Consider the following 22,527-nt stretch of genomic DNA (forward strand, 5'->3'; position numbering starts at 1 on the left):
AACTGGCCTTTTTATTTCCAAATGTGTCTGATGTAAAAGAGGCTGTGGCTGTTCATGAGAGTAGAGCTGCAACTCTTATGCAGAACTAGGCAGGCCTAAACCCATTGATTTCAATAGGCTTAGGCATATTTAACTCTGCAGGATCAGGCTGTAGAAGCAAAATATTTCTTAAAAATTCTGGCACAGGTGTTTATTTTAAAAAAAATAGTTTAAACATTGAAAGGATCCAAGAATAAATGGAAGACTGGGGCCAAAGGGCACAAGCTTTAGAGCTAACTTGATCACAACCTATAAAAACAGCCTGACGGGAAGAGCCATATTTTTGTATCAAACTCCTGCCCCAAGCTTTGCAGCTGGCATGCATATCAGAGATTTCTGGCATAATTCTGGCAGTCCACGTTCTGTGCCCTTGCTGTTCTGATGTGGCTTTAAGGACAGTGGAGGGTTTCTGGGCTAAAGGATAGGAAGGAGGAATTGGCCATAGATGCCACATGGTGTTGCTGTAGCTGTGTCCAGCCTCGCTTATAGCCATGAAGATGGCCAAGATAGTTCCTCAGCCCTAGTGTGGAACAGCTGAAATATGTGTCATACAATTTTGTATGAATCCTCCAATCTACACATTGTGAAGATGCTAGCAACAGAATTGACCAAGATATATTGACTTGGGGCCAAACTACCCATGACGTTAAACAAGCATTTCCAAAGGCATGCTTAAAACTGGACACTTCTATTTTGACAGAAAGACAGCTACCAAGCGCCAATCCAGTCCAGACTTCCAGTTCAGATCAGGAATCTGTGTGAGTTTCCCACCAAAATGCAACCCTCTCCAGCTGCTCTTTGCCCTCAAAGTGGCTGCTTTCCTTCAAATTAAAGTGGCCAGCTTATGCACACTTAGTGTTATATGTAGTTTGATGTAGCATGTAGTTTGTCTCTTAAGCTGGAAGATCGAGTAGCAACTAGGTCAAAGGTAGGCAACTTGTGGTCCCTCCAGATGTTTTGGCCTACAGCTCCCATGATCCCTCCCCACTGGCTATGCTGGCTAGGGCTGATGAGAGTTGTAGGCCAAAATATCTGGAGGGCCAGAATGTGCCAACCCCTGAAACAGATCTTCAGTGGGTAAGGTAAGACCGAGAGCCAACGTTTAGTAGCTGATGTTAAGTAAATACTGAGTTAAATTGTAATGATTAGGGTGGTTCATCCTTGTGACGGCACGGGTGCCCTCCCTCCACTTCAAGAAAAGCTTACTATCATTGTGAATTCTTCATCACTTAGTGCAGGGGTTAAATGATGCTGCAAGTGATGCTGGGTCAGGAGCCACACACATGCTCACACATACACACATCCCAGTGATCCTGATACAAATCACTCCTTGCCCCTATCAGTGGCAGGAAAAAAGTTACCTGTATGAGAATCTCTGGCAGAGGGAGTGTACAGGAAGTGGGGAAACTGGTGGTGGCGGGATTTGGCAGTGGGTCGGGGCACTCTTGAGGGGCTGCAGGTTGTGCACTGCTGATTTAGAGTATGAGCCACTCAACGTGTTATGTTTGCCATGGGGATGCCACTAAAGAAAATAGCAAGTGCTACTAATAATAGCATCCTGTAGCAAGCCATCCCCCCTTCCTACCATAGTGACTAGCAGCACTCACAGTATGGATTGGGGCTGTTATACTCTGACTTTACCTGTCCAGCCAATGATATGGAGTCATGGGGATGGAGAAAGAATGGTCCTTATTCAAGCAATATTTAGTTGGGAAGGTGGATAACTTGTCTTGAGGAGGCTGATTTCAGCAACATCCCAATGGGAAACATAACATGTAGCTTTACTTTAAGTCTTTCTAGGAAAGATACTTTAGTTACAAGCAGGGACTAGCAAGGGGGGTGAGGGCAGGGAGAGTATAGCCAAAGGAACTAACTTCTGAGCTCAGTGTAAGAATAACAGAGAACATGTCAGTGTCCTGCATCCTATGAAGTCCTGCCTCTGCTTGAAAAGGTCATATGGGGTTGCTTCAGGCTTACTCCTTCTATGCTGAAGAAACCCTACCTAACAGGAAGAGGAAATCAAGGACTCCCTCAAAGCCTCTTCTTATATTACTTCAGCTATAGTCCAGAGAGGAAGCCTAATGGAGGGAGAGGGAACAGGACAGGCCTGGATGTTTTACTATGATCATCCCTAGGAAATCCAGTTACCAGAAGTGGAAGCAGAGTGACTGTAAACAGCTGTATCATACATTACAGTCATCAACTCTTTCACCAATGTACACCCCTTTTTCCAAGTCTTGTCCAAAATGGCACAGCAAGGTAGGCCCGCTTTGGCACAAATGAGGAGTGGATCCTTTGCCACAAACTGTCCTGTAAAATAGTCAGAAAAACACCTCTGTTGGACTGAACTGAAAAACAAGATCAAATGGAGGGAAGGAACAAACGAAGGAAAGGAGGAAGACTCTCCATGTAAGAATAAATTTTGATTATTTAAATTACATCACTGAAAAAATAATTACATCAGTGGAAGATTTCAAGGTGTGGCCTTTTGTATAAGAAGCAGAGGTCTTTGTCCCAAGCAGATGGCTCAGGTAAGCGTGCTCAGCTTTGTGATTCTCCTAGTCCCTGGTAACACAGCAGATGTACTTTAGCTCCATCAGAAGGCTTTGTGAAATAGAAGGTTGCTGTCCCACTGTATTTTTCCTAATGATAAAAACAAAGGTCAGGATCTGCAAATGTCTGGATGAGCAGAGATGACAGAATATTTGAGGACCAAAAGTCCCCAAGGGCGGACAGCAGAATAACTTCTTGGGACTGTATAGCATTATAATAATGCTAATCCACAGTTGCTACATAGCCATTCGACAGCAATTACGAAGGGCCAAACTCGGTGTGCCGTCAGCAGTTGTGTGTGTTTTATTTATTTTTAATTTTATGTATTAAATTTATGAGTTGAATTTTATTTATTCTATAGCCAAAGCTCTCAGGGCGACATACATAATAAAAACAAATACAATAAAACCAGTGATAAAACACATTAAAAAATTTAAAGTTTTAAAAGGAGCAACGATAATTTAATACGATTTTAAAAGAAGAGATAAATATCCAAGCAACTAAAACATGGGAAAATACAGGTTTAAAACACAGCATTAAACATAGAATTAAAAATAGAACAAGCAGCAGTTGAAAGTTCTTTTAAAAGGCCTGGGAGAATAAAAGGGTCTTTGCCTGGTGCCAAAAAGTCAATCAAGTTGGCACCAGGCGAACCTGTCTAGGGAGGACATTCCACAATTTGCGGGCCACCAAAGAAAAGGTCTGTTTGTGAGTAGCCACCCACCAAATCTCAGTATGTGGGAGCACTTGGAGCAGGGCCCCAGATGATGGGCATGGCTTAGAACACATAGAAAGAGGCAGTCCTTTTGATGCTGTGGCCCCAAGCCATGAAGGGCTTTATAGGTTAACACCAGCACCTTGAACTGGGCTTGGAAATTAACTGGGAACCGGTTCAGTAGTTTGTATCTGGCCCCGGCTGACATACTTTAGAATTCTAGTAAAAAAACAATGTAGATCTCATAAGCCAGAGTCCGCCCACTCCTGCTGTAAATTATGACATTGTGCTCAGCAATTTGCTATTATAAGTGTGTTTACCACATACCTTGATGTGTCTCAGAACTTTCTCTGCTACCCCAGATTCAAGCAGGGTAACAGTGCAACCTCCAAATCCCCCACCGGTCATTCGGCTGCCATAAACCCCAGGGATCTCCAAGGCAGCAGATACCAACTCATCTAATTCTGGACAGCTGACTTGGTAGTCATCCCTGAGGGTGTGTAGGGGAAAGGAGAGTGTGTTACTTTTGGATGCGAAGGCTATCATTGCCAAACAAACATGATGGATGATACACTCCAACAAATAAAAGGAACAAAATCCATGTCAGCCTTGGGAGTTATAATAGCTCATGTATGAAATATGTTATATGAAATACCGGGTGATCCTGAGCCTGAGCCTGCTTCTGCCCCCGCCCACAGGTACTTAAGGCGGGGCTGCCAGAGGCAGCGCCTCGGCATGCGCCTCGGCGTCACGTCAAGTGCAACGCTAAGTGTGCACTTAGCGTTGCACTTGGAGTCACGTAGGACCTGAAGATCTACCCACCTGCCTCTCCAGAGACACCAGCAGCCACAATACCAGCAGCAAATAGCAGCAGCAGCAGAGGGCAGCAGCTTTAAAGACAAGGGGAAGGGGCAAACGTGGACTATCTGCTCCTTCTTAGCTGCTGTTCTCTTTTATCTCTTTTATATTCTTTTAAACTGTTGTGTATTTTATATCTTAATATTTTAATATGTGCCTGGGAGGACTATTGGGCAACTCAGGGGGTGGGGGAGGTGCCACCATAACTGTGGTCACGGGCAGGGGGAGGTATGGCGTTGGGGGATTAACAGGCCAGCTGAGGAGAAGAGGGGCTAGACACCTCACAGCTGTCCCCTCTTCTGGTTCTTCCCCCAACCTGATGGTTCCAGGCAGCCTTACCAGCATGCCCTCAGGACTGGTGGTGCTGCTGCTGAATGCCAGGTCGGCCCAAAATAAGACTTCCCTCATCCATGATTTGATTGTGGATGAGGGGGCTGACCTGGCATGTATTACTGAGACCTGGGTGGGGGAACTGGGAGGGGTCACTCTCTCCCAGCTGTGCCCTCCTGGGTACTCGGTGCAGCACCAACACCGACTTGAGGGTCGGGGAGGGGGGGTTTCCATGGTCTACAGGAATTCAATCTCCCTCTCCAGGCTTCCTGCTCATTCGAGTGCAGATCTTGAGTGTTTGTACCTTGTGTTGGGTACCCGGGACAGATTAGGGATTCTGTTGGTGTACCGCCCACCCCGCTGCCCATCAGACTCCCTACCTGAGCTGATGGAGGTGGTCTCGGACTTGGTGTTGAGGACCCCCAGGATGATGGTCCTGGGGGATCTCAACATCCATGCCGAGGCCGCTGTATCCGGGGCGGCTCAGGACTTCATGGCCGCCATGACAACCATGGGGCTGTCCCAACATGTCATCGGCCCAACGCATATAAAAGGACACACGCTTGATCTGGTTCTCTCGATTGGGCAGGTGGATGGTGATCTGAAAGTGGAGGAATTAACATCTGTCCCTTTGTCATGGTCAGATCACTTCCTGCTGAGGTTTAGACTTCTGGCGGCCTTTCCCCTCTGCCAGGGTGGGGGACCTATTAAAATGGTCCGCCCCCGGAGATTAATGGATTCTGATGGATTCCAGAGGGCTCTGGGGGATTTTCCTGCTGGTATGGCTGGTGCTCCTGTCGAAGCCCAGGTCGCTCTGTGGAATGCAGAGATGACTCGGGCGGTTGACACGATCGCGCCCAAGCGCCCTCTCCCTCTGAGCAGAGCCCGGCCAGCTCCTTGGTATACACCTGAGCTGAGGGCAATGAAGCAAGAGGGGAGACGGCTAGAACGCAGGTGGAGGAAAACTCGTGCTGAGTCTGACCGAACACAGGTAAGAGCCCACTATCAAGCCTACTCTGTGGCGGTGAGGGTGGCAAAGAGGCAGTTCTTTTCCACCAGCATTGCATCTTCTCAGTGTCATCCAGCGGAGCTTTTCCGAGTGGTTCGCGGCCTGTTACATTCTGGGCCAGGGAGAGAGACGGTGGAACCCTCAGTAGCACGCTGTGACGAGTTTGCACGGCACTTTGAGGATAAAGTCGCTCAGATTCGTCATGAATTGGACACCACCATTAATGCAGTTCCATTGGTAGAGGCGTTCAGAGCACCGTCTGGTCCAGTTTTATTGGATGAGTTTCAGTTACTGAGGCCTGAGGATGCGGACAAGGTGCTTGGCCAAGTCCGATCGACCACTTGTGTGCTTGACCCTTGCCCTTCATGGCTTATTAAATCAAACAAGGAGGTGATGTCCGGCTGGGTCCAGGAGGTTGTAAATTCCTCCTTGAGAGAGGGAGTGGTGCCTGCTGCTTTAAAAGAGGCGGTAATTAGACCACTCCTGAAAAAGCCTAACCTGGACCCAGAGGATGTTAACAATTATAGGCCAGTGGCCAACATCCCCTTCCTGGGCAAGGTGCTTGAGCGGGTGGTTGTAGGACAGCTCCAGGCACTGTTGAATGAAACGGATTATCTAGATCCATTTCAATCGGGCTTCAGGCCTGGTTTTGGAACGGAAACTGCCTTGGTCGCCCTGTGGGATGACCTCTGCCGGGAGAGGGACAGGGGGAGTGCGACCCTGTTGATTCTCCTGGACCTCTCAGCGGCTTTCGATACCATCGACCATGGTATCCTTCTGGATAGGTTGTCTGGGTTGGGAGTTGGAGGCACTGCACTACAGTGGTTCCGCTCCTACTTGGATGGCCTATTCCAGAAGGTGGTGCTGGGGGATTATTGCTCTGTGCCATGGCAATTGTGCCATGGGGTTCCACAGGCCTCTATTTTATCCCCCATGCTGTTTAACATCTACATGAAACCGCTGGGGGAGGTTATCCGGAGGTGTGGGCTGAGGTGCCATCAATATGCAGATGACACCCAGCTCTACCTCTCTTTTTCATCAAAACCAGGTGAGGCAGTGGCTGTTCTGAACCACTGCCTGGGCACGGTAATGGACTGGATGAGGGCTAATAAACTGAAACTCAATCCAGACAAGACGGAGGTACTGTTAGTGGGTGGTTCGTCTGCCCGGCTAGGTGATATTCAACCTGTTCTGGAGGGGGTTGCACTCCCCCTAAAGGATCACGTTCGTAGTTTGGGGGTGCTCTTGGATCCAGAACTGTCACTTGAGGCACAGGTGAACTCAGTGGCACGGAGCCCTTTTTATCAGCTTAGGCTGGTATACCAACTACGCCCTTATCTAGACAGAGATAGCTTAGCTACAGTTATCCATGCTCTGATAACTTCTCGTCTGGATTACTGCAATGCGTTATACGTGGGGCTGCCTTTGAAAACGGTCCGGAAACTTCAGCTGGTCCAAAATAGGGCAGGAAGATTGTTAACAGGGACTGGCCTGCGAGCTCATATTACGCCAGTACTTTTCCAGCTGCACTGGCTGCCAGTCCATTTCCGGGCCCGATTCAAAGTGCTGGTGTTAACATTCAAAGCCCTTAACGGCTTGAGGCCAGGTTACCTGAAGGATCGCCTCCTCCCATATGTGCCTGCCCGGACCTTAAGGTCATCATCAGCGGCCCTTCTCCGTGAGCCCCTGCCAAAGGAAGTGAGGCGGGTGGCTACTAGGAGGAGGGCTTTTTCTGTTGTGGCACCCCGGCTCTGGAATGAGCTCCCTAGTGAGGTTCGCCTGGCACCTACATTGTACTCCTTTCGGCGCCAGGTGAAGACCTTTTTATTTTCCCAGGCATTTTAGCTTTCTAAATTTTTATCTTTGCTGTTTTAAATCTGTATTTTAAACTCCTGTACTGCTGCTAGGTTTTATTGTGGTTGTATTGTTATATTGTGGTTTTAATGTTCTATATATTTTAAATTGTTTTATGGTGTGTTGTTTGGTTTTAGTTTTTGTGAACCGCCCAGAGAGCTTCGGCTATTGGGCGGTATAGAAATGAAATAAATAAATAAATAAAATAAATGTTGGCACTACCATGCTTATTCCAGAATACACCAAATCCCATCTTAGGCTGCATTAATAAGCATCACTTGCAAGAAATGGAAGGGCGACAGCATTACTCTTTTCCAGCAGTGAGTCCAATTTTATTATTACTAATAAGTTTTTGTTGCTGCTGAAATGTACTTAAGGAAACAATAATGATTACAAGAAGAAGATATGGAAGCCATTTTTTTCATTTAGACAGACAACAGCCCTAGAAGCAGATTAGACCGAGAGCTTATCCAAATGATTAAAAATGGAATCTCTGCCATTGGATCAAGCCCAATCTAGGTAGGTTGGGCTTGATCCAATGGCAGTAATGTAATATCTTGTACACTCATAATGTCAGGAAAGGGGTGGCTTTGTTGTGGCAGGTAAGCCTGCAGCTTTAAAAAACAAACAACTCAGAAAAAATTACCCAGAAGATGTGAGCTCCATGCCTGGGGGGTGGGGTGGAAGTGACATCCTTCAAGGAATTTTGAGGATTTAAAAAAGAAGAAATGTTTCAGGAAATGATAAAGCAATACTTTGGGGAAAGGAGTAGTCTTAACTGGTGCTTGCCACTTTTGTTTGCCTACTTTAAAGAGAAAAAAAGTGGTATATAAAATTGGAACATAGGGCAGCATTCTCCCATCAGAGAAATATAGAAATAATAAAGAACATACAATTCATATTTTAAAAGCAGCAAGCCTGCTGGGGGTGGGAGTTATTTGGCTCATCATCAGTGATGTCATAAGAGCTGTCCAATAGGTGTTCATACTACTTTCATTACCACATCGCAGGCTACACTTCAAACCACAGCACCTTTGCATGTTACGTGGCTGTAAGCCTGGGTTTGAGACAAATGCATGCTTGACCACAACTATGGTTACTCTCATCCCTGGCAAGTGTTATCTATATGATACATGTGTTTGTTGTAGTCACATTGTATAGGGGGATTTGTGGGGGGGAGTACATAAAAGAAAATCTTAGGTGTACATCTAAACAACATACCGCGTGAAACAATTCTGGTAGCTAGAAAAAGGATTACACAATACAGTGCAATTTATTGTAGGTAAATGCAATATCCCTAAAACAGATGTACTCCCTGAAGGAATGATGGATGGATCTTGCTCAACAAACAAGCAGAACTATGGATTTGTAGATCAGCATCAATTGTCTGGCGTGACCTTGTGACAGAGCAACTTTCCTAAGATCAGCCAATGAGATTCAGGGCTTAGCAGGGATTTGAAACTAGATTTCCCAACACTATGTTCACTATATAGAGTTGCAGGGCTAGCACTGCTTCACACATGATGCAATTCCTACACAGAAGTAACTTCCACGTAGGCGCTGGGAAGATGAAATCATTCACAGCTTCTAGGCATGTATACATATAGCAGTGTATGCATGTAGGAATGTAATCTGCCCAGAGAACGTTTGTTATTGGACAGGCAGGTGGGCAAGTAAGTAAGTAAACAAAGAAGCGTTACACAGGACTATTTACACGCTGAAATCTAGAATCATGTGTGAAATGGCCCTTAGATTCTGTAATCTTATTTAAAAAAAAAATAAAGACATCCTTCGAATAATTTTTGAGGTATCCGCCTACCGCAAGGAATCGTGACTCTCCACCATCAGTTGTCCAAATCTCTTATATTCCCTGGACTGCAGTGCCTCAGCCGCCCTGGCCGTTCGTTCTATCTCCCCAATGACATGCTTGGCTCGCTTGTACACCTCCTCACTCAGGAGGGCCTTGGATACTGGAGACCAAAAACAACATTCAGTTTCATTCACAAATTATCCTGGAGCAACGACCCAAGTTTCAAACTACACCCTTCAGGAGAAGCTGCAGTGAAATATAAATTCCAGCGGGGCTGTGTCCCCAAGGGCCTACAAGACCATTGGCCCTTGCCTGTCCATTCCCCTCTGCTTAGGGATGTTGGAGATGTAACATTTCAAGAACTGTTGAAGGCAGGAGGCAGAACCCCATGATCTCCCCTCTCTTTTCTGAACAATGCTTACCCTCCAAGTCTGCCATACTGGCTTCTCTCAAGCTTGCCTTGCCAAGGACCTTCGCTGCCTCTTCACACTGGCGCCGACGTGTGGGGTACTCGCTGCCTGTCAAGGTGTGCCGTACATTGGAGTTGGTGATGAGAACAACTAAATTTGGGTCAGTCAAAGGTACCAGGCGAGTCTCCAGTGACCTGAGATCAGAGGGCATGATGAGATCATGTGAAACAACCTCAGAGATAGAAGGCTTTTAAATTTTAAACCTGCATTCAGAATTTTTAAGCCTGTGTGTGTGTGTGTGTTTGTTTTACCAGCCTCCGTTATTCTATGAGAACACATCCTCCTTTTAACCCTTCACAAAGGAGGGGGGTTCAGTTGACCCTCCCACCCATCGAAAGAACACATGCGTGGGGTTGCAGGACCACATGGGCCAGCCTTGTCTCCTGTTGCAGTCATGCCTCCCAACTTCAGCTTGGCCAGCCAGCATCCCCACATGCACACTGATTGCAGCGACTGGGCTCAGCACTTCTGCAAATACACCCTGAGAAGACATGGGAACTGATTTGAAATCAAACGGGGAGGAGGGGGAAGGGGTTGTTGAAGAGTCAAGGTTGCAGGAGATTAACAGTCACAGAGAGGAGGATGTCCAGATGCAAACTAATCAGTGGGAAAGTAGCTAGCTAGAGCTCTCTCCACCAGTAGGAATGCAGGATCTTGAGGAGGAGGAGGCATTGGGAATATGAGATCTAAGAGTGAGATGTCAGGCCAGGCGGGAGGAGCAACGTCAAGTTGTAAGGCGTTCCAAAAGGCTAGCAGCTCGTGAGAGGTCCCTGTAGAAAGACCCACTTTAAAGGTGGGCTTTGTAAGCCACTCAGGCCAAGAAGGAACAGCGGGTGGCAGTTAACATAGCACATTAACCAAAGAGATCTACCTGTAATTTAAGTGGTCTTGTATTATGCAAAGCTGATGAGTCTTAGCACCTCTCTCCTGAGGCACTGTTCATTTGGCTGTAGCTTGCATAATAAAAGTAATTGTGCAATTACTTCAACTTAGCTGCCTGATTACCAAAGGGACCTGAGGCTAGGCACTTGACACTGATGTACAAGTATACAGGGATGGACCCCGACTGCGCCAAGGTTCAAACTCTACACACATATATCATTAAATATGTAGAGTTTCTTCACATGCTCCCTGAACAGACAGATTGGCGTAGGGGCATACTGCTGTATGAATTGGTAGCAGGAGGCAGGGCTGACCCATGCAGCCCTGTAACACCTCCCTCACACATTCTTTCAATGTGAGGTGGGAGGGTCAGCTGAAACCCCCTGCCCCCAGGAACATTTTCCGCTACAAAGACTTTAGGGTGGAGACAATGGAGCATCCCTCTCCACTTCTGAAAACTTTGGGCCTAGCTAGGTGAGATGACAGAGATCCATTATTGGATCCCTCATATCTGTACATTTTAGCAAACAGCGGCTGCAAAGGTGGGCCTAATTCAATCAGAACCACAGCACTGGAGTGAACTCTTTCCATGCTGTTTTCTGAATGCAAATTCCCCATCTCCACCCCCAAGCTGCTATTTGCCCTGATAGCAGAAACTGACATCTAAGCTGTATGTGGAAATTTTCACTTGTAGCAGGCCTCAGGTTCCTAGAAACGTAAATAAATCTAAACAGGGCAAGATGCAGACAAATTTATAAAATAAAGGAAAGGGTAAGTACAAAATTCAGATAATAAAGAAAGGGAACTCAACACATATAACAATGATGCCAGACTAAACAAATGCTTCCAGCATTTAAATAAATACAGTTTCAACAAGTGGTAATGCTTATACCATAGTGAGTCTGTTGCAGTTCTGTCCTTCCTTCCCCCAGTCTCCGGAGGTGTCCCTTCAGAAAACACAACCCCCTAAAAGTCACCCCTTCCGCTTCTGTCAGACCTGAGCCACAGCATAGATCTCTTTCAGGAACAGATGCTTCTTCTGTCAACAGTAATGGCTTCTTTCTCTCCAGGAATCATTGCCAGAACTTGGAATTACTCTCAGAGAGCTGGCTGCGAAAGCTTTTCCTGAAACAAGTTTAGAGGTCCAGGATACGATGGCTTAAAGATCAATTCATGAGCAATGCTTTCCCTGGAGAGAAATGTGCTCCCTTTCCCTGCCCCCTGCTATATCTATCTGATCATTTCAGTTCTTCTACACACTACTAGATCTTTGCATGGGATAGGGGAATTTTAATCAGGAAAACTGCTGGGGAAAGGGTTTGGCGCTGCAGTCCCAATCCAAATCGGGGGGAGAGAGGGATCCCATGGCCACTTTTTGCTAAAAATGTAAAGCAGGAATGCAGAACCTCAACCCCAGAGGCCAAATCCAGCCTGCCTCCGTCCCAATCCAGCCCTCCGGGGTTCTCCAGATGGCCCCACACCCTTCCCCCTAACCATCAATCATTTCATGGTTTCCTGGCTTTTGTACAGCTCCCCACCCCCTCTCCCCGTTGCAAAAGACTGAAATGCTTCTCCTAAAGCTTAGTTACTGGTAATAAGAACTTGAAGCTACAATGGGTGGAATCCAACGGGGTGCTTAGGCCTCAGTTGATTCCCTTACGCCCCAATGTGTGGAATCCAACGGGGTGCTTAGGCCTCAATTGATTCCCTTACGCCCTACACATTCTGTTCTACAAGTGGGACCCACCGCTTGTGGAAGGAAGATTTAGCATTTCTGGGGCAACCAGAAATGAGTGATAATGCTTGTTTATGGAATGGGGCAGGTTGGTGGAGCTCACATAAGGGAGCTCTGCTGACCTGCCCCAATTGAGAAATGAGTGTTTCCGCTCATTTAAGGGCTTCCTACAGGAGGCAAGTTGCTTTGGGATGCAAGCAGACATCTGAGAGCCCAACAGAGAGCAGGAGGGTGTAGGTGAGGTTCGCTGCTTCTCCCTTATCTGCACTGCTAATCTTGGAGGGATGTCATGTCCAAAAACAGAGGCATTCAGGGAAGAAAACAGTTATAACTCAGTGCCTCCAGAAGCATGGCTGGCATATCTTCCAGATCTTCTCCTGTTAATCAGTTTGCTTGATTAAGATCACAAAGAGGTAGGTGTTCTTAATCAATTCCTACCCTATAGCTGGGGGTGCATTTCTGTTGAAAGAAGTGTGTGTGTGTGGGGATTCTGACACCTTCTAACAAGTCTATTGTGGCTGTAGGGATGAGGAGAGGAGAATATCACTTTGCTTAAGTGGATGCTAAATTTGCCCTGCAACTCTAGATTTTAACACCAAAATTACCCATTCTCTACCATTAGAAAATGCCCACATCTGCGGCCAGAATTATGTAAATTAAACAGAACAGAAGACACTTGTGTAGCTTTCATTATATGGTCCAAATGCATAATCTGGAATTTTGCAAAATTTAGAGCTGTTTATGGCAGGACCCAGCACTGGAGAACAAAAGGAAGAATGCGCTAAAGAAGAAGGCATAAAGTATCACTAATCATACTGTTCTGTTCTCCATCAGATGCCTTGTGAGTCTTTAGCAGTTCCTCCTTAGCAGTTCCTCCATCCTCCTGATAAGAGACATAAGGGCCTGCTACAACCTGGACTCCCTGCATCCCACCCCCACAGACAGTGCAGTGGAACTCTAGACCTCAGGTGATGATGACATGGATGGAAGAAGCTGCAAGAGGCTATTGCATGTCCTGACCTGCAGTCTAACAGCAAGGCGTGGCCCTCCTTCCCCATTACAGACATGAACTGGTCCATGATACCACAAGGCATCATCGCAAAGGTGTGCTCCGCTTTCTGGCATACTAATGCCTTAGTGACTGGATCTCCATCATCTGTGTCAAGGAAGAGAGGTGTTCACAGGCAGATTAATGCTTCTATGCAACAGAGGGTTTGTGGGGGGGGTTTTGCATTATACTCCCCTCCCCCCGCAGACACACACACACGCACACACACACACGTTAGCCTCCAGACCCAGGTGGAGAATAATAGTGAGAATTGAACTCAGCTGGATTAGAGCAAAAATCCATCTAGCTCACCATTCAGTTTCCAACAGCGAACAGACAACCAGTCAAGAGAAGGAGAACAGCAAGCTGCCTTTTACCAGGTCAGTTTGTCCATCCATCTAGACTGATGTCTACTTTGGCTGGCAGCATCTTTCCACACTCTCAAGCAGAGAAGAGCTTTTCCCAGCATTTGGTACCCAATCCTTTGGAGAGATGCCAAGGGCTGAACCAGGGACCATCTGCATGCGAAGGCACCTGCTCTGCTCCTGAACTAGGGGGTCCCTCCCAGTTCCACTTAGCTAGCATGGCTAACAGGTAGCAGAAGTCCCAGACAAAGAACAAAACAATCCTGGAGTAAAAGCAAAGTTTTGATTCTTACCTGGACAGAGCTGCTGCAGGAAGGTGTATGTAGCCACCTCCAAGGATGCTGAACTTGAGAGACCACCACCAAGTGGAACATTACTGGCTATGACTGCATTAAAGCCAGGGAGAGGGCCAGCTACAGGGAAAAGAAAAGCAACAGGAAGAGAATAGAATCTTTCAAAACAAGATTACAAACATACTGGGATGAAAAGATTTTAAATGTTCCTAAGGATATCATGTACCACTGAAGGTCTGTCACATCCAGAAAGATGTTCAGTTTAAAACAGTGAGAAGGATATGCTGCTTTGAAGAGCTGGATACCACAGGGAGCAGGGAACTCCTTTTTAAGGCTTGCTTGGACCACCAGTGTGAATTTTAGGGTCACATTTGAGTCTGGTTACTCTACTGATTAATTATTGAAATGTGCGATTCAGTGGCATGCCACCGGGTCCATTTTCTAAAGCTTTAACAAGAATATATTCTGGGCACCAATGAATGAAAGCATGGTTTTAATAACAATAGCCTGCAGCATAACCCAGGAGCCCTGAAGAGCAACTCAACCAACTGTCACAGTAGATTAGGGGTGGGCAATTTTTCGCCCTCCAGATGTTTTGGCCTACAACTCCTATCAGTCCAAGCAATGGTGAGGCATGATGCGAACTGTCAAACTTCTGGAGGGCCTCAAGTTTCCCACCCCTGCAGAAGATCAATCCACTGGAATTGTGACTTGTGTTAAAGAACAAAGGGTCAGAACAAAGACCACATTCCTATGGTCATGTGGTAATCATGTTTTCTGTATCAGGTCTGCCAGAGAATGAATTCCGTTGCACTGACCAGTTTGACTACAAACAGGTCTATGACTATAAACTGGAATTTAGGAAATCAAAGTACACATCATCTTTTAAGCCGGCTATTCTTTTTGAGTGAATCAGGAGGCAGCAACAGAGTTGAGGATTCTGCATGCAGATCCAGGATGTTACTTTAGATGAGTCAGCAAATGATATAGTCAGGGCCAGAAATACTGGAACAAGGATAACTGTTTTGGCAGTTGGCCTCTGTACACCACCACATTGAAGTTGAAAGGAAACACACCCAGATGGGAGCGAAGTCAGGACTTTCAGCTGTAATTCAAGGGGCTTGACAAAAGTGGGGCACTAACCATTCAAGGAAATCAACCCTGAGTGCTCATTGGAAGGACAGATACTGAAGCTGAAGCTCAAATATTTTGGCCACCTAATGCGAAGAGAAAACTCTCTGGAAAAGACCCTGATGCTGGGAAAGAATGAAGGCAAAAGGAGAAGGGGACGGCAGAGGATGAGATGGCTAGATAGCATCACCGATGCAATGAATATGAACTTGAGCACGCTCCGGGAGAGAGCGCAGGACAGGAAGGCCTGGCGTGCTATGGTCCATGGGGTCACGAAGAGTCGGACACGACTGAACGACTGAACAACAACAAACCATTCAGGAAGGGCAGCCAGTGGCATACACACACACCCATCGTTGGTGGCTCATAAGTAATGGAACGAATGGCTGACAAGCAGCTGCATGGCCAGGTGTGGCCTGTTTCCTGGGTACCCCATGACCAATCAAGCAGATAAAAGGCCTGAAGGTGGTTCTGAGTGCTACCTCTGTATTTGGTAGCTGTTCACTGGAACTACCAACATGAGGTCCAAAGAGGTGTCCATGCAAGTGAAGCAGGCCATCATTAGGCTGAGGAAACAAAATAAACCCATCAGAGAGATAGCAAAAACATTGGGAGTGGCCAATACAAGAGCTTGGAACATCCTGAAAAAGAAGGAATTAACTGGCAAGCTCAGCAACAGCAAAAGGCCTGGAAGACCACAGAAGACAACTAAAGTGGATGACCGCAGAATTCTGCTCATGGTGAAGAGGAACCCTTTCACAACATCTAGCCAGGTCAAGAACGCTCTTGAGGAGGTAGGCATGTCATTGTCAACATCTACAGTCAAGGGACGGCTTTATGAATGTAAATACAGAGGCTTCACAACAAGGTGCAAACCACTGGTAACGCTCAAGAACCAAAAGGCCAGATTAGCCTTTGCCAGCAAACACCTAAAAAAGCCTGCCCAGTTCTGGAATACAATTCTTTGGACTGATGAAACCAAGATTAACTTGTACCAGAATGATGGGAAGAGAAAAGTATGGAGAAGGAAAGGAACAGCTCATGATCTAAAGCATACCACATCATCTGTCAAACATGATGGAGGCAGTGTTATGGCATGGGCATGTATGGCTGCCAATGGAACCACGTCACTGGTGTTTATTGATGACCTGACTGCTGATAAAAGCAGCAGGATGAATTCTGAGGTGTATAAGGCTATACTTTCTGCTCAGATTCACCTGAATGCTGCCAAACTGATAGGACACTGCTTCATATTGCAGATGGATAATGACCCCAGACATACAGCAAAAGCTACCCAAGAGTTTCTGAAGGCAAAGAAGTGGGATGTTCTTGAAGGGCCAAGTCAGTCACCTGATCTCAACCCAATAGAGCATGCTTTTCACTTACTGAAGACAAGACTGAAGGCAGAAAGACCCACAAACAAGCAGCAGATGAAGGCAGCTGCAGTGTGAAGGCCTGGCAAAGCATTTCAAGGGAGGAAACTCTGCATTTGGTCATGTTCATGGGTTCCAGACTTCAGGCAGTCATTGACTGCAAAGGATTTTCATCCAGGTATTGGAGGCGATCCTTAAGTTTGAAATGATGTTGGTTTGTTCCACTACTTATGAGCCACCAGCGATGGGTGTGTGTGTATGCCACTGGCTGTACTTCCTGAATGGCTAGTGCCCCACTTTTGTCAAACCCCTTGAATTACAGCTGAAAGTCCTGACTTTGCTCCCATCTGGGTGTGTTTCCTTTCAACTTCAATGTGGTGGTGTACAGAGGCCAACAGCCAAAACAGTTATCCTTGTTCCAATATTTCTGGCCCTGACTGTATATCCCACCACTGACATTGGGTGGTTGCAGATGTTCAGAACAACTGAGTTACTCTGTGCGTGAGACCTCTAGACAATGAAACCTCCAGCTTGTGTGCCTCGTCTCCCTCCCCTCTCCTCCTCCTGCAAGTTAAATAAATTCTAGTCAATTGCTAAACAAGCCAACAACAAACCCTGGATTGTTTTGCTGGCTTCTTTAACATAGGTTATTTTAAACCACAATTCCTAATTCATATGTCACAACAAGCCAGGAATAAGGGAAAGTGAAACTGAATCATACCTTATTCCTCCCCTTGGCCATGTGGGAGGAGGAGAAGGAATGGGGGAGCATGCAAGCCTGAAGCTTCGCACATAACACAAAATCCTGGCTTAGCCTTACATGCAAACTGGGCCTTTGTCTTTCTGCCATATTCAGTGGTGCAAGTAAAACCAAACTGAAACTTTTTTTTCGTACAGTTGATCTTATAGACCCTCCCCATATCATTTAGCTATGTCCACCCAACTTTAGTACCAACTCACCTGACACCTCTTCTTTCAACAGACAGGTATGAAATGATATAATAAATTAACTCTGGACACTACTGAACAACAGCAGCCTCTCCAAGATACACTTAGAATTAAGGAGGTTTCCTTCCAAGATAGATGGCAAGACTCCCATGCAGGTCTAAGCCTCTGCATCTCTTGCGCTCTCTTTTTAATTAAGCTCTGACCACACCTCCCTTAACAGCACTCTGAAAACACTGTCACTACTCTATCTTAAGACAGTGTACTCTGAACTTGGCCATTTCCACTCATTTGCCTCACTGGCCCACCTAGCAGCTTCCATCTCCACTTGGGTGGCAGATTTTGAAGCTTTCCACCAAGTAGTGTCACTGTGGTCCTTCTTCATTCCATACCTGCCAAAGAATGCAGTCGTCTTAAACCCTCGCCGACCTTAGAATTTACCTTTATAATGCTGGATAACCCCCTTCACGTAGTTAGCCCAGCGAGGTTCTCCTGGCTTCAAGTCAGCACCTTCCCCTGGAACCTGGAACTGCACCCTTTTAGGCTCTTCAGCTTCCTCCGCAGTTGTGACAATGGATATTATTCCATCTTCCCTTGGGCTCCCAACCATCACAGTGCCGATTTGCAAGGCCTGAAGAAAAGACAGTAACTGAATCCCTCAAACAAGACAAAACAGGAGCAAGTGGTGTTGCAAGACATCTTCCAAATGACATATTCCACTATGGCTGGAAATGATCACAGGTAAGAGTGGGGCAGGGGGTGGGAAGGAGGGAGGAATGAAGAACTGGAATAGGTGTGGAGATGTTTGAGCTGAGGAATGGTTTCTACTGCCTTAAATTTAGTAAATAATAATGTATCACTGTATACATTTAGACATCAGGTTCATCTTCCAACAGGCATTTAATATTTAATCTGTTGCTCTCATTATTAACTTTACTTCTAGCTCTTTAGTATGCTTAATGTTTTAATATTTTTATTGTTGTGTTTATTGTTTTTGGTTGTTATGGTATTGTTGTATTGTTGTTGTTTTTAATAATTGCAAACTGCCCTGAGGGCTTTTGGCAGCTGGGCAGTATATAAATTTGAGAAATAAATAAATATTTGTTTAAGGAAGTTAATATTCATCTCGCAGCAAGACGCTGCTAAATCAGGGTTTCTTTGATTTAATCCCTGGAGATTTGTGATATGCCCATCCACTGATTTGTTCCACTGACTTGTACAGGATATGAGTCTGCTGTGGCCAGCAAAGACCCAATACTCCCATGTATGTTCTGCGGCATCAACTGCAGCCACAACGAAGGACCAGTTTGAGACCTGCTGTGTTAAAGCTTGCTTCTGGATATGCACCTACTGTCGCTGACCCTGGAATGCTGACTCCAAAGGGCTTTCCTATCTATTTATCTATTATTATTACCAATATTTATATACCGCTTCCCATTTGAAACAAATCCCATCTGGACTTACAACATCAGCCAAAATGATTTTTCTGTCTACTCACATATGACTTCCTCGCCTGTGTCACTCCATCCACTTGAGAGAACCCTCTGAACTTATTAGGGAAGCTCAAATTCGATGTGCCATGTTGTTGCAATAGAACTTATTAAAAGGGCCTTCAGGCACCATTCACATGTCTATATACTATCACTGCAATCCTATGAACAATTCCATTCCATCCAATCCCATTGAACAGAGCAAGACCTACTTCTGAGTAAACATACATAGGACCGCATGGCACAAATTATAAATAAAGATTTATAATAAGAAATAATGGGGTATGTAAATATTATTTACAATAGGATAATACCTCATACAGCGGAATTCTCATTACAAACTGAAACCCTTTCGAAAATTAGCCACTGTAGTGTTTTCCTCATTCAAAAACATGATGAATATTATTATTGGGTTGTATCCTACTGTATCCCCCAGCCAGCAGAATAGACATCACTGCCAGAATGGATTACCCCCTGCCCTGTGCAGCCCCTCCGCACTTTCCCCAAATCTGTTCCAGAGGATTGGGGGACCCTCCAGACCAGATCTGGAGGGGATGCAGGGAGTTGCAGTAAGGAAAGAGGAAAGGAAAGTCCTGTTGCATGAGCAGAAGCCTGCTCGCATAACGCTGGATGGAACCCATTGTTGTTGTTAACAACAACAACATCTTTATTCATTAGTATATTGCCATCAGAGTGCATGATGCTTTACAGACTACAAGAGGACAGGTCCCTGTCCTGAACAGTTTACAATCTAAAACTCAACACAGGAGAAATAATAGAGGAAGGGGAGAGAAGGGGAGGTAATTGTAAACAGGTAACTAATGTGTGGCTGTTTCAGTCACAAGTTCTTAGGCTGTTTCCAATCAAGGCTTTTATTGTGAAATTGCCCTGCCTCATTCACAGAATTCTCCTGGGGGTCCAGATATGGTCATCTTCCATTTATAACCCTCCCATGTTTTCCCACTTCTTCTTCTTGGTTTTTTTCGTACTACAGAATCCACTGAAGAGGAAAAGATGGAGTAGCTGCATTATGCCTTTTGTCCAGTAGTGCTAGGAGCTGTTCATTTAGAAGCACCTTTAGTTTCAGGCCAGGTAAGAGTAGGACAGCCTTCCCCAGCCTGGTGCCCTCCAGATGTTTTGGACCACAACTCCCACAGTTCCTGACCATTAGCCACGCTGGCTGGAGCTGACAGGAGTTGAAGTCCAAAACATCTGGAGGACACCAGGTTGGGAAAGGCTGCAGTATGACATGGGAACGAGGGGTTTGTGCCAAAAGCTGCATGGAAGAGATGGATTTTGCGGAGGGATTTTAAGAAGAAAAGAGAAGTGGCATCACATATGAGTTCTGGGAAGCAGGTCCAAGCATACAGAGCAGCAAGGGAGAAAGGCAGAATCTTCTGAGGGAGCAGGAGACCCTGGGATGGTGGAGATGGAGCACTGGAGGCAGGATTGTTTCAGGACAGATCTATCTTTCAACATTAATTTAACAGGCATCCAAGCTATATCCCATGATTTACATGACCCTCTAAATGAGGAGTGGGCCACATGCAACCCATGTGTGGCTCCCCTGGCCGTTTTTGCGCCTCACCCCCCGCCACTGCAGTGGTGGCAAAAAAAAAAAGGAGGCAATTTTATGGAAGCCTCCCAGGAGCACAATTCTGCTAGGATCCTTGCAAAATTGCTCCTTTTTTTGCTCTTGCTACTCCTGCAGCAAATTCAGCAGTGGTAGTAATTTTAGCATTGGGAGGGGTGAGATGCAGGCCCTGGTGGGTTCCAAGGTGGGTAACGCAACCCTCAGCCCCCATTAGTTGCTCACCCCTCCTTTAAATTCTAAAGAGGAAATGGATCCTAAGGCCCAAAGGCAGATGTGAACAAATTCGGTATGCGAGAGAAAAGATGCGTAATCAGGAGTTCCCCATATTGCTCATGGAGAATTTCGATTCTTGCTAAATATTTCAGGTTACTTCCTAACACAGTGATAAACGTTTTGCAACGCAATAACCCGTTTGGTGATGGTATCCAACAGGAGGCCAACGTAAGAGCAAGAGTACGATAAGCTGAAGGGTATTAAAGCACGCTTAACACGCCCGCCCGCTTTGGGGTCGTTAACTCGTGTGCAGGTGGCTGTGTGTGACCTCAGAGTAATCGTCCCATGCACTCAAACCCTGGCTGATTTTGAACGGGTAAAAGACGGTAAATATTTTTGAGGCATCGTGTTGGGAAGCTCTGCACATGAGTCCCGTAACAGACAGGCAGCTTGTTTGGGGAAAAGGTACCTTCGCAAATATCTGTATTTCCCTATACAGGGGGTAGGATGTTCTCAGTACTTCCACGGAATCGACTAAAGAGGAAGAGATTTCTGGGAGAGGGGATTCCCATAAGGCTGCGAGAAGAGTATCTGGGCTAGCCTTTTGGCACGCCACCGCCTCTTACCATGGGCAGCACGAAGCCTTGGTTATAATCTGTGTGCTCTCCGATCAAATTCACCCTTCCCGGAGCCGATACCGCGATCTTGGGATCTACTCCTCCGAAAGCCTTCTTGTACACCCTCCGGGCGGCCGCCAACAGCGATCCTAGGTCGGAATCGCTCGGCCTTTCCATACTTCTGATATCCAGGTTGCAGCAACAGCAGCAACTGGGGCCAAGTTCCACACGCAAAAAAGGTCGAGAGAGCGCGGGCCAGTCCGCCCCCTAAATTGTTGCAAAACGTTGCAGCACTGCACCGTAGAACATCCGCGTTCTGACGAGTATTTTTTTCCCACCGCCGCCCATGTGTCGGTCGCTTCCTGCATCCTGGGAAGATGGAGCCGCTGCTCCGCCCACAGAGCTCCGTACGTGTCCTCCAGGGGCCGCTGGGCCTCCGTTGGACTCTGGCTCAACCCCAGCAATTCTTAGCGTTTCTTCCGTACTAACCCATCCTGGAAGGGGTTAGACTACAACTCCCATAATCCCTGATCATCGGCCATGCTGGCTGGGGCTGATGGGAATTGTAGTTCGAAAGCCTGGAAGGCATTAGGTTGCCCTCCCCTTCTGAGCTGTTATACCCGCTGCTCTCCAACTAGTATCCCAGTATACTGGTTCTGATGTTGACTGATGAGTACCAAAATGCAAGTGTACACAGAAACAAGATGTGCTGTTTTTAAACTTACTTTCATGTATTCATTATGTTATGTTTTATCAGTGTACCCAATGTTATCAGGTTTTAATGTCTTATTGTAAGCCACCATGATGCTTTGACTTAGATCCTTGCATTGACCATGGGGTGGACTCGATGGTCTTCCAACCCTACTATTCTATGATAATATATTCAAAGGGCAGGGTATAAATTTTAATAAATATGTAAATAAACAAAACAATTATGGACTGATCCATAATAACATGATCATCTGCTCCCTAAAGTGACAAGATTACTCATACCCTAAGTGGAATGTTCAGGCCATACATATACTTTTTCACCGTGAATGTGTTTGATTCTTAAAATACACACATAGACCCACTCCTATACCAAGAGCTTGTTGTTGTTGTTGTTCAGTCATTCAGTCGTGTCCGACTCTTCGTGACCCCATGGACCACAGCCCGCCAGGCCTTCCTGTCCTCCGCTCTCTCCCGGAGCGTACTCAAGTCCCT

The 22,527-nt window shown here is 46.1% G+C and overlaps 1 protein-coding gene across 2 annotated transcripts; it reads right to left on the minus strand.

Annotated features, from left to right (window-relative positions):
• Positions 1-2,449: 2,449 nt before the first annotated feature.
• On the minus strand, positions 2,450-21,717 carry GALK1 (galactokinase 1). Of its 2 annotated transcripts, XM_084838105.1 has the most exons (8): positions 21,334-21,717; positions 17,852-18,041; positions 13,962-14,081; positions 13,276-13,411; positions 9,591-9,772; positions 9,178-9,328; positions 3,635-3,797; positions 2,450-2,682 (listed from the first exon to the last, which is right to left on the minus strand). In XM_084838105.1, exons 1-8 carry the CDS (start codon positions 21,499-21,501, stop codon positions 2,581-2,583), a joined length of 1,212 nt encoding a protein of 403 aa, XP_084694231.1. In that variant the 5' UTR covers positions 21,502-21,717; the 3' UTR covers positions 2,450-2,580. The 2 variants fall into 2 exon arrangements, with proteins under 2 accessions (XP_084694231.1, XP_084694232.1); XM_084838106.1 differs by lacking the exon at positions 3,635-3,797.
• Between the last annotated feature and the right edge of the window lie 810 nt (positions 21,718-22,527).

This window comes from Heloderma suspectum, chromosome 2 (genome assembly GCF_057233095.1).
Source record: "Heloderma suspectum isolate Gila_16-S chromosome 2, 16-S_ref, whole genome shotgun sequence".
Taxonomy (NCBI): Eukaryota; Metazoa; Chordata; class Lepidosauria; order Squamata; family Helodermatidae; genus Heloderma; species Heloderma suspectum.

What these genes read in the sequence shown, in the direction of transcription:
- GALK1 (XM_084838105.1), bottom strand. Translation starts at nt 21,501, where the DNA reads ATGGAAAGGCCGAGCGATTCCGACCTAGGATCGCTGTTGGCGGCCGCC. An exon ending in GCCTTGCTGTTAGACTGCAG is followed by an intron (nt 9,773 to 13,275) that starts GTCAGGACATGC and finishes CTCTGATCTCAG; the next exon opens with GTCACTGGAGACTCGCCTGG. An exon ending in AAGTTCTGAGACACATCAAG is followed by an intron (nt 2,683 to 3,634) that starts GTATGTGGTAAA and finishes TTTTATCATTAG; the next exon opens with GAAAAATACAGTGGGACAGC.